At 41.7% G+C, this 12,543-nt stretch overlaps 1 protein-coding gene across 5 annotated transcripts in view; it reads right to left on the bottom strand.

Annotated features, from left to right (window-relative positions):
- LOC111865978 (inositol 1,4,5-trisphosphate receptor) overlaps nucleotides 1–12,543 on the bottom strand; it is a gene marked incomplete at its 3' end in the record, with an annotated part of 252,641 nt that overhangs the window by 217,138 nt on the left and 22,960 nt on the right. For all 5 annotated transcript variants that reach the window (XM_033752056.1, XM_033752058.1, XM_033752055.1 and 2 more), the window contains 2 exon segments: nucleotides 838–1,101; nucleotides 11,120–11,206. In XM_033752056.1, the coding sequence (XP_033607947.1) occupies nucleotides 838–1,101; nucleotides 11,120–11,206 (351 nt within the window).

Here is a 12,543-nt window from a genome sequence, read left to right as displayed (position 1 = left end):
TCCTCATGTTCAGTTCCTCTGACAAAATTCGTTGACATGTACCATAACTTAGTCCCAAGGTGTTACAGAGGTCTTGGATGGTCAGTCTACGATCTTGCAGAATCAGATCCCTAACTTTCACGACATTTTCTGGTGTTTTGCCCGTTGATGACCGTCCCGAATGGTCGTCATCATTAGTCGATGTTCAGCCATTTTTGAAACGCTTATACCAGTCGTAAGTGTGTGTCTGGCCTAAAATGTTGTCACCAAAAGCTTGCTTCAACATTTGGTGTGTTTCTGCAGCGGTTTTCCCAAGTTTGAAACAAAACTTTATACAGACACGCTGCTCTCTCAGGTCAGCCATCACAAAATGGCACTCACGGAAACAAAACAATGGAAATACGTTCACCAACAATAAACCCAACCACTCAACTTGACGCCGCTTGCCACATTGATTCAAGAAGGATGTGTGAGGAGACACCTAGCGGTATTTCAATGTACTCATAACCATTCGTGTGAAAACTTCAAATTTCGGAAACTTTTGGATTGCCCCACGTATATGAGATATAAATAAAAATGTAACTAGAAGAAAATGGGTGAAAAGCAAGGCTCAATGAAGTATGCTAATGGCTCATAAGAATAACTGTTTCATCGTATAAGCTACACATTTATGATATAATGAAGGAGTACACACATAAAGGAAGGCAAACAACTTCTTAAGTCAGAAACTGTATATAACCAACCTGGCAACCTATATATGACAGGGACCTATTTATGTATGTAAATATGACATTCAAAACTGCAGCCAAAAATATGCTTTGTGGCATTAAAGGATTATTATTTTATACAGTGACTTACTTCTTTACAACCAATGTTATCAGAGAGCTCATAATTGGCTGCCACATGGAGTACTTGTTGGCCTGCATTCACTGGATTCATGATAACCTTGTCTCCAACAACCACATTATCCCCTGTGGCACGCAGCTTGTAGAAAGGCAGAATATAAAACCAAGACCCTTCATTTCCATTTGCATCCAGGTACACCCTCATGGCATTCTTTTCCAACAGTGCCGGTAATCGTTTGTTCACTGTCAGGTATTTGTTGGACTTCAGGTGTAACAACTGTAATTAACAAATTAACCATATTTTTGTGTGCCTAAATAATATGAAGTTCATTATAGAAAATTCTAGACCTTCAACACAAAAGTTTGAATACGAATACAGAAAAAATTTTAACATCAGTTTTAAAATTTTGCGAATATAACACTGGAAAACTTTCATAAAATAACAGATGCTACATTACTTGAAGGAAAAAAATAACTTTGGATTGGTTATTTGAGGGTTAACATGGATTCAGGCTGGAACATTGATGTGAAAGTTAAGTAATCATGATTTGCCAGGACATTCCACTCACTGGATAAGGGAGGTAGGATATATGGTACTACAATAGATTTTTTGAAGGCTTTAAATTTAGTTCCCCATGATTAGCTGCTTATGGAAATTGTGGCTTTGGGAGTGGACTCGAGGGCAGTTGTATGGATAAGGGAATTCCTTTTGGGCCATACACAGAGAGTTAGAGTAGGGCAGTTATTGGGGGAAGTCAGCGTAATGTCAGGAGTACCACAAGGAAGTGCACTGGGCCCACTACTGTTCCTTGTGTATGTAAATGATATTTGGAGAAATACTGAGACAACTATTAGACTTTTCGCACATTACTGTTTAATATACAGGAAAGTTATAAATAATAATGATATGGAAAATTTGCAGATAGATCTGAACAGGCTGGGTGAGGGCGCAGTTGAAAATGTGATGGTAATTAATCCAGCTAAAAGCAAGGCAGTTGGTTTCATGAGAGCCCAGATGATAGAACCACTAAATTATTGATTACGGGACATAGTAATTCTGGAAGCGAGCAGCTGTAAATACCTGGGAATAATTTTATGCAGTGATTTAGGTTGGACAGATAAAGTTAATTACATGGTGAAAAAAGCCTGGAAGGCACTTCATTCTAGAATGCATATTCTTCAAAAGGGAATTTTCTTTTCCCTGGCTCTACAGCACCCTTGGGCCCTAGCCCATCCTACAAATGGTAGGACTCCTTGGATGAGTGATCAGCTCATCACAAGGTGTCTACCTAAACACAGGACAACTCAAACACAGAATAAACACATACATATACTAAACATCCATGCCTTGTGTGTGATAGGAACCCACAATCCTGGCTACCAAGCGAGCGAAGAGAGTACATGCCTTAGACTGCTTGGCTACCATGACCAGCAAGAAGGGAAATAGTAACACTAAAAGTTTAGCCTACACATCACTAGTATGTCCGATTCTTGAATATGGGGCAGTGTGCTGGTATCCTTATAGGAAGGAACAGATAAATGCGCTAGACTCACTGCAAAACATAGTGGCTAAATTTGCACATCACAGAAATGATTCGAACTGGGAAACCTTGACACAGCGCAGAAAGATAGTTCACATGTGCTCTCTTCCAAGTGTACATGGGAGAACAAGCTTGGAAGGCAATAGGTGATAGATTACAAAGACCATGCTATCTGAGCAGGGTCGATTATGATAGGAAAACTGGGAGTAGAAAGCAAAAGACAGATATCAGAAAATATTCCTTTGTAAATAGGACCATCCAGCTCTGGAACAAACTACCTGCAGATGCTTTAGGGGAGGCTCTCCTGTAAACCAAGTAATTTTAGGAAAAGGGTTAGGAAAGTGATAAATGAGGCTAAGTGAAGGTGTGGGTGGGAAATCATCCAAAAATGAAGTGAAATGTGGTGAAAGGAAGTAAATTGTGGTGAGGATGTGAAGGGTGATGTGAAGGGTGCATAAGTGCAGTGAAGTGGAATGAATGGAAGGCCATGATGAAGTGTGAGTGCATCAGTTTGTGACATTACGTATTTTATTACTGTTACTGTTTATTGTATAGTATGCTTATTGTTTTATTAAAATTAATTTATATAATTGTAGTTGTAATCGTATTTGCACTGTATGCCTTGTGTGTAGTGTGTTATTTTGTGTGATGTGTGTTATTTGTGTGTTGTGTCTTATTGTAGTACCACTGCCAGTGGGTAAAAAACCCATTTGCAGTTAAAAAATAAATAAAATAATATCCATCAGACTGAAGAAACTAAATGGCAGAGGCATTATATTTTTCATACACTCCTTTGAAGAGATGTGCATTTATAAGAAAATGACCCTCTGCGTCTGAAAGGTCATGACAGTTCATATCCACTAGGAGTATTCTTTAGATACAGAAATCAGACCACACTGTGGGCTCCCACAGTTACCACTATAAACTCTCAAAGTATAACATACATCTGGTCCACTATTACTAATTTACAAGCATGAAATGGACATCTTGGTTTGCACACACTCCTTGTGATTTTATGAACTGTTCTGCTTAAAGAATTGTTTCAGTTTCTGTAGCTTCCTTAATTCCTTTATTAAAAATTTCTAGACTCGCTCCATTAATCACAGCCATTGTTGAATACACAGTAGTCACTTAGATAGCCATGCAATTTCCACACATGTTGTGGAACTGTTCACTGCAATATTCACAATAGCCTGCAACTGTATGCCATACAGAGCCACATGATTCCCATCCATATCCTAATATTTAATTTCTTTGAGACATATATATTTAATGTTATCCTTAAAGCCATGCTTAAAATTCTGCATAGTATTTTATATGTGAATGAAACTTGTTCTCTTATGCAAGGAAGAGACAATATAAACTGAGGATGTCTAAGAACACTGGCCTTCAGACAGGGTAAGTGAAAGGAGGCCAGAAAAATCTGCATAATAAGCAAACTCATAATTGTACTCTTCAGCAAATATATTGCCATGTGTATGAGTAACTATAGATGGGGTTTGAATTGGGAATTGGATTTACTGAACATTTACAGATTGTTATTAGAAGTACCTACAGCACTATCGCTCATTCACACACTCTACAATTCATTACAGTCTTCTCACTCTGCTGTATCTTCACCGGTTGTCACCCGGTAATGGCTTTAATACTGTAGATTCCTCAGCTTCCATGTTCACACCCTTACTGGCTAGCGAGTGTCTCACTACTAACTCCTAATATTCTGCCATCTCAAGACATTCACGTAATAACATCTGCTCCTCGTTATACAGCCTCAGCACCTGCCACACAGAAAACACCACCTCCAACAGTTCCTCCACTGTTGAGGCCATTACCTAGCAACGACTGTTTTATAGCTGATTATTTCACGGTTGCTGACTAGCAATGGGTACACACAGTATATGCTCCCTCCTTAAGGCTATACCATCATTTCTTCTTTCCTGAGGGCTGTGTTTGTGATGTCTGTGATTGGCCTCACCTTCCTTACCTGTGGCTCAGTCCTCACAGTGATTATGCTGGAACTGCTCCTGCTGCTCCACCTTAAAGCCACTCATCCCGAGCAGTACTCTGATAAGGTGTGAGTTGGTCCAGATGTACGTCCATCATCCTAGATTTAGGGTTCCACTGGATCCTGTACACATCATTCATCTGTGTAACTACCCTGTATGGGCCCTCTCACAGGGATTGAAGCTTGAGTGACTTTCCTCTCGTACGGATGGGCCGACAGAGCTACATATCATCACTCTCGTATCCTGTGCAGCTGTCCAGTCTGTCATAGCAAGTTTTCATCAGCTCAATGGCAGACATAACTGTGGATGCCATGTAGAAGGCCCACTAGATTTGCCATGTGATCGACTGTAGGGTGTTCCTTGCAGGAAGTGCCCCAAACAGAAGGTCGCAGGGCAGTTGGAGCTCTCTTCCAAACACTAGGTTAGCTAAGGTTAAGCGTGTAGTGTCATGAGTGGATGCCACGTAAGCAAGGAGGAAGAAGGGTAATCTTGCATCTCAATCCCTCAGGTGTGATGCAACAACTTTTCATAGCTGTTCCTTGACTGTTTTGACGTATCGTTCTCACCATTCCATCTGACTGTGGGTGGAGGGGTGTGGTGTGGTGTCTTATTCACTCATAGCAGCAAAACCTCCTACATTAAATAGGGCTCAAAGTTATAGCCCTGGTCACTATGCAGCTCCAACAGTATTCTGAAGCAGAAGTTGGTAAGCAACACTTCCACTATTGTCGAAGCCTCTTGATTGGGAATGGCGTGGGCTTCCAGAAACTGGGTAAAACAGTCCATAGCAGTCAGGAGGTATCAGTTTCCTTGGTCGCTCCGAGGGAAGGACTCTGCTACATCAATGGCTATTGTTTTGAACAGGGCCTCAATGCTGTACTGATGCATTTGGCCCCAATTCTTGGTTCGGGGGCCATGACTGGCTGCACAGGTGTCGCACTGTTGGCACCACTTCTCAACATCGTTTCTTGCATGGAGCCAGTAGTAACTATGCTGGACCTCATTCTGGGTCTTGTTGACCCCCAAGAGACCTCCTGATGGTCCACCATGTAGTTTGGTCAGCACGTTGTTCACTCTGCATAGAAAAAGAATTATCTGGACTATTTTTTATTGTCTGGATGCAGACCCACCTGCCACTAATCACTGTTCAAATTCAGAGTGGAAAATCATTTAGCTTCGGCAGAGTGTGGTCAATTCAGAGCAGTAGTCTTCCTTTGTGACATCATTCAGTTTCCTGTAGTCCACACACAGGTGAAGGTTCCCATTCTTCTTCCATACAAGAACAATGGGGATGACCAGGGGCTGTCTGGCTCTTCGATACCCCCACATTGTTGCATGTCATTGAGCATCTCACCTAGTCCCGCCTGTTTTGCTAGGGGAATCCTCCTAGGAGGCTGGTGAATCCATGGGGTCTCTCTCATATCTATATGGTGGTACACTCTTGTTGATCTGTGCGCAGTCATCACTCTTCATAGAAAAGATGTGTCTGTACTCTGTAAGGAGACCTTCCAAATCTCAGGATTCATCATCACTCAGGTTTGGCCTAGCTACTGCAATCATGTCCTCAAACTTTGGGGTAATGTCTTGGACCTGTGGTTGTTCCACACTGGTTGGACCACCAGGGTGACTGGTTCATCATAGTGTGTCAGAGGGGAACCTTCTGTGAGCTTCTACTTATGACAGGTAACACTCAGGTCACTCATGGGTACCTCCCAGCAGTCCTGAACTGGCTATGCAGAGTCCTTTGGATGGATGAGCCTCCAGATTCAGTTCTACCAGGCCATTTTCCATTCTGAGGAGGCTCTCCAATGAGCCATCACCACTACCTCGCACTGTACAGGTATCATCTGATCACTGGTAACTACCAGGATGGAAGGCCTGGGACCCATAGCAAAAACTCTTCCTCTGCAAGAGGCACCATTTGGCGCCCTAGGTCTACAGATGCATTGTATGTGCACATGATGTCCAGCTCTTTGTGATACTGGCAATGGATACCCAAATTTTCAGGTGTTCCCACAGGGTCAGTGTCAGGAAAATATCCTACAAGATGAAGAGGGTTTCCCCAGATACCATGTGCAGCATGTAGCATTGGTTCAGCTGTTTTTTGGGTCATCTAGCATCAATGTTGGGCCAGGAAACAGTCAAGTATACCCCAGTGTCAACTGTCTCGAGGTAAGGCTAGTCACTGACCCAGCCCTGCGTGACTAGGCCAGGATGGCCCTTTTCCATGATAAGAGTGGGTGGCGGAGGGGTCTTAATATGTATGCCGGCATCTTCCCTTTTTCCCAGACACCAGCTCGTTTCCTGATGATTGGGCCACCCCTCCTGTCAACCTCTATTGTTTCTTGGTCACCATTTGAACCTTCTTGTCAGTTCCTGTGTGTCTCTCATAGGTTGTCTCATTTCCTGTGCCGGTCATCATCTCTTGCCTCCCTCCTGAAGGGTCGGTTAACCCGGACGTGGCTTGGCTCCCCACAGCTCCAACATGCTGACTGTTTTTGGTCTCTTCACCTGGTTGTGGGCAACTGGCTCCCCCCCTAAAATGTCCTGGAATTCGTTTTTTGGAGCCTGGCTGCTAGGAGCACAACCTGTAGTGCAAGAGCCTGCCTGAGAGCATTGTTCAGCGATTGCTTTCCTCCCAGCCTCCTTCCTCATATGGTCTTTGGGTAGTGCATGGTTAGTGTGGTGGACCAACTGTTTAATGACTGCAGCAAATTCTTCCAAGGATTATCTGACACCCTGGGTCCTCATTTTTAGCTGACTGTTATATGCAGCAGCCAGGTGCTGGTCTCCAAAGGGGTCCTCCAGGGTCTCAAGGGTTTCTTCATGGGTTACTCCTTTTGGGACTCAGTGTAGCTTGTTCCAATCTTGTAGCCGTGATGTTCCTTCTGGCTCAGCCCTGGAAGGCAATGACAAAGCATGTGGATTTCTCCGGGCGCATACACCAGTTGTGCAGTGCTGTGGTTTTGAACTGGGGCCAGAGCACAGCCCATGATATCCTGTTGAACACTGGTGGCTTAGCCACACCCACACCAGTTCCTGTTCCTTTTCTGTACTTGGCCTGGGCCTCGCCTTCAGGTATCTTGGCCTCCAAAATCCGCTCTGTGATATCTATTAAAGCCTTCGTCATGTATGTCTGGCCCTGGATGATGAAGCCGAGCTCTTTGTGAAGGTGATCCCTTGTGTCTGTTATGGTTTTCAGGAGGCTCTTTGTCTGTGTATCAACGATGTCCTTATGGTCTCTACATCCACCTGTTTTGCCAATCTTCTCAGTCAGTTCATTGTGCAAACCCTGGGTCTTTTAATCAACACAAAACAGAATGTCTCCAACCTGGTGTTCGATGGTCTCCCCTAATTGGACTGAATGGAACATACTGTGGCCTCCATCTTCTCTTGATGTATGTCCATCTTAGCTTTCATTTCTTCTTGAGTGGACACTGTCCTGGCCTGGTGGATAGCCATATGGGAGATGAGAAAACCTCGAAGCACCTCGAACTTCTCATAGTGAGAGTCCATCTTGACTTTGGGCCTGGCTTTCAACCTTGCCGTAATTTCTTCTTGTTTGATTTCCACCTCAGCTTTCATTTTGGTCATCATTAGTTCTTGGCCAGCCAAGAGGCTGTCCAGTATTTACTCCATCATTTGTTCCATGTTTGTAATATGATGACACAACTATCTATTGCAGGCTTCAGTCCAATAAGTTAATCCAAGCAATCATTCAATCCACTCCCGCTTCTCACACCAGATGTCACGTATATAAGTGATCGCAGACGGTGTTTGGATTGGTAACTGGATTCACTGAACACTTAGATCATAACTACAAGTAACTATAATGCTATCACTAATTCACACTCTCTATAATTCACTACAGCACATGCAAAGTCTTCTGAGTCTGCTGAATCTTCACCGGATGTCAACTGGTAACCGTTTCAGATGCCATAGCTTCCTCAGCTTCCATGTTCATGTCCTTACTGGCCGATAACTGTTTCACAGCTAACTCCTACTCTTCTAACTGCCATCTCAAGACACTCTCATAATTGCAACTGCATGTTATATAGCCTCAGAATGGACCGCATGGAAAATACCGCCTCCAATGGTTCCTCCATTGTTGTGTGCGCTTGTTGTGACCATTACCTAGCAATGGCTGTTGTTTACAGGGCCATTACTTAGCAATTGTTGTTATGTAGCTGTGGTCACTGCCTAGCAGTGGGTATACATGCCACAATATTATGGTAATGAAATCAAGGATGGAATCGAACTAGAACCTATCATTTCGTCATGTGTACCATCCTACACGTGACAATATGAAAGAAACAGCATATGAAGGTATGGACTAGATTAATCTGGTACAGGTTACGGATCAGTGTCAGGTAGTTGTCAACAGAGCAATATCCTTTAAGGTTACATAAAAGGCATGGAGTTTCCTGGCCAACTGAGCACCTATTAGCTTCTCACAGACCCTGTTAAATACACAGTGTGTCCTGGTTCTGTTGGGACTGTGTTCATTAAAAATAAAAGATGTGAATTATTTGCAAAATTTCACTCCTTTTTTATTCAAAATAGTCTCATTCTGAATCAATACAGCTGGAATTGACTGAAAATTTTTGGAAAATCCTTTTGTGGAATTGCATTTAAAACTGTGGTAGATTCCCTTTGGATGTCATGGATGGTGTCATGATGGTCTCCTTTCATCGCCAACTTCATTTTTTGGGAACAACCAGAAATCTGCTGGAACCAAATCTGGTGAATACGGAGGATGATCATGGACTGTGATCCATTTTCTGGCCAAAAAATGACGCATGATCTTCGATTTGTGGGGTTGGGCATTGTTGTGGAGGAGCGACCAGGAACCTTGCTCTCGATATTCAGGTCGAATTTGAAGAATTCTCGCTCACAAACGATTGAAGACTCCAAGCTAATAATCAGAATTTACTGTTTGACCTTCTGGCAGAAATTACTTGTGAATGATTCCTTTGGAATCGAAAAAAACGGTTAATAGTGTCTTTACTCGACTCTTTTGCATGAACACTTTCTTTAGTTTCAGATTCTTTGGGCTCAACTACGCTGTACTCTGTCACTTTGTGAGAGGTTCATACTGAAAACACCATGTCTTGTCACCAGTAACAATCAATTTTGTATCACTTCGGGCCAACCATAACATGTCTTTGCAGTGTTCAACTCTGGCATGTTTTTCATCACCTGACAGCACGTGCGGTACAAACTGCACACAGAACTTCCATTTGCCCAAATCCTTGGACAAAATTTGATGGACAGTACTTTTTCGTATTCCTAAAAGCTCCTCAATGAGTCTTGCAGAAACACATCTGTCTTATGCAAGGATTTCGGTCACTTTTTTCACATTCTCTTCAGTGCGACTTGTTCTTGGCTTTGATGCACTTGGAACGTCTTCAATGTCCTCCCTGCCATCACGAAATACAGCATACCATTGAAAAATGTTCGAGCGACTCAAACAATCACTACCGTACACACTTTTCATCATTTCGTACGCGTCTCCAGATGTTTTGACTAACTTCAAACAAAATTTGATGTTGGCTCTCTGTCCAACTGCCATTTTCTGACGAGCATCAGAATAGTACTGTTACATTCAAGGTCAGAACACATGATGCAGCGATGCTTGCGCTTTGAAATTATAGACAGCCACAGCTGAAACTTCAAGACTCTTAATGCCACAACTTGCCAACAGATAGCACTGCAGGGTAAAATTTAAAAAAAAAAAGAATCCTTTCAGATCCTGGACACACCGTGTCGTTAGAATTATATAAAATTAGCAGACCAAAATACCATAAATAAGAGATGCAATCAAATAATTTCCCAACTGGCTGCAAGATGTCATTACTGCTGCTATAAACTTCTACCAGACGCTTGTTTCAGAGCATGTGGGATGAAAATATGAACACGTGTCAGACTGATGCCAAATTCAAGCGCCGCTTGCTGAGGGAGGAGAAGAGGATCAGGTCAGCGTGTGCCAGGGCCTTCAAAGGAGGCCTCAAAGAGAATTTCTTCCAGTGATAATCACTGGTGATGAGAAATGGGTTTATGGGTACAATCCAGAAACCAAGCAATAGACAGTTCAATGGAAGCGCCCATTATCTCCATGCCCAAAAAAGGAAAGGCAAGTTTGCTCAAATGTGAAGGGTATGCTTAATGTTCACACATTCAGAAAGAACTAATTGTAAACACACATTATTACAGTGACATCTTCAGTGCAATCGACCTGAAAAGCATTAGTGGGATTGGTTTCTGCATCATGGCGATATGTGTGTTCTGTGCATGAACTTCCACCTTAAAATGACATGACTGTCATCCCACACCCTCCTTATGCACCAGATTTAGAGCCATGTTATTTCTGTCTTCAAGATGGTGTTAGAGGGAAGGAAATTTAGATGATGTCACCACACTTCAAGCAAAGCTGGAGGATGCACTTGGCACTTTTCAAACAACTAACTTCATGAAATTCTTAAAATGGTGGTAAGATTGCTGGGTTTGCTGCATAAAGTCCCAAGGAGACTACTTTGAAGGGGACTAAATAGGTTAGAAGGTAAGTGAAATGGAAAAACAAATTCAGTCCTGAGACTATTTGATTGCACCTCATATGAAAAGCTACTATTTATTTGTTTTTATTTTGCAAAATAGGTTAATGCCAAGAGCCACCATTTAATGCAAAACATCTGAGTTTATGAAACCCAATGAAACTTGTATGACCTTACATATCAAGATATCATCTCACCTGCACCACACTGCCATACTGCACAACTGAGCCCAGAAGCTTTTTGTTTTCACTGTCATTTTGTTTTTTCTCTATCTCTGCTGCATGCTGCAAAAAAGATCAAGTCTCAGGTTAAACAGTTCCGTCCATTGTGATTAGTATTTTTTTTTCTTATTTCAATCCCTTACCTGTTTCGGTCTTTACAGGCCATCCCCAGAGGGACATCAATACAATCAGAAGCCACTATTACAATACGTGTTTGAATGCCAAGATATATACACATTGCTGCCAAACTACAATGGGTATGAAATCTAATGTTTTAACAACTAAAGCGGCTCCCTTAATATGCTAAAATATTTACAATTAGTTTGTTAACATTTTTTGTTGGAAATGGTAAGGACACGAACCAACCTGGTTTACGATTTCCAACAAAATATGTTAACAAACTAATTGTAAATATTTTAGCATATTAAGGGAGCCGCTTTAGTTGTTAAAACATTAGATTTCATACTCACTGTACTTTGTCAGCAATGTATGTATATATCTTGGCATTCAAACACATTGTAATAGTGGCTTCCGATTGTATTGATGTCCCTCTGGGGATGGTCTGTAAAGATCGAAACAGGTAAGGGATTGAAATAAGAAAAGAAAAATTACTAGTCACACTGGACGGAACTGTTTAACCTCTTATGATATTGTTAGTGTGATGGACCAGAATGAAATAAATCAAAGATTCACAAATTCAGTAACAGGTTACATAACTCAAGAGCGGAGCCTGAGTGAGTATAAAGAATGGCAAAACTGAAAAGAAACACTATAAGAGTCCTAAGGTTAGGCAATGGGTGGAGTAAGATGATAGAGAGAAATGCTGCCAAATGTTCCTCCACTAAATACTTTACTTTTTGATACAATTCTATTTCATTTCTTATTGCACCAGTAACTTATTTATGTGCTCTAATTCCAGCTTGCAAGCATAATTCATTTTTAATCTGATATAACCCCATAAAAAAAGTCCAATGGTATCATGTCTTGTGCTGCTCACACAATTGGTCCACCTCATCCTATCCACCTTCTTTCTTAGCTCTGTAACCTAACCGACAAAATGTGCAGGCATTCCACCATGTTGTATCCAAGTTCATCTTCCTGTATGAAGAGGAACATTTTTTAAATAAAGCTGCAAATCATTCTCTAAAAAATCATAAAAATAAGTTGTCAATGTCCCTTGATAAAAAGCAGACCACAAAGATGAGTGTCTATTCGTCTATTCTTCCACACATGTTTACTGCAATTCTGTATTGAAAATTATGTTCTGCTACCTCATGTGAATTGTCATTAAACCAAAGTGTGAATTTCTTATATTGGTGGTATCATCATGATGAAATTGGGCTCATCTGTGAAAAAGAAAAGAAATTCGTAAGTTGCAGCTGTCCCTTCAGCCATGTGTA

The sequence above is a fragment of the Cryptotermes secundus genome, unplaced genomic scaffold, assembly GCF_002891405.2.
Source record: "Cryptotermes secundus unplaced genomic scaffold, Csec_1.0 scaffold35, whole genome shotgun sequence".
Lineage (NCBI taxonomy): Eukaryota > Metazoa > Arthropoda > Insecta > Blattodea > Kalotermitidae > Cryptotermes > Cryptotermes secundus.
Note: the sequence above shows the minus strand (reverse complement) of the source record. Positions and strands in the feature narration are given on the sequence as shown.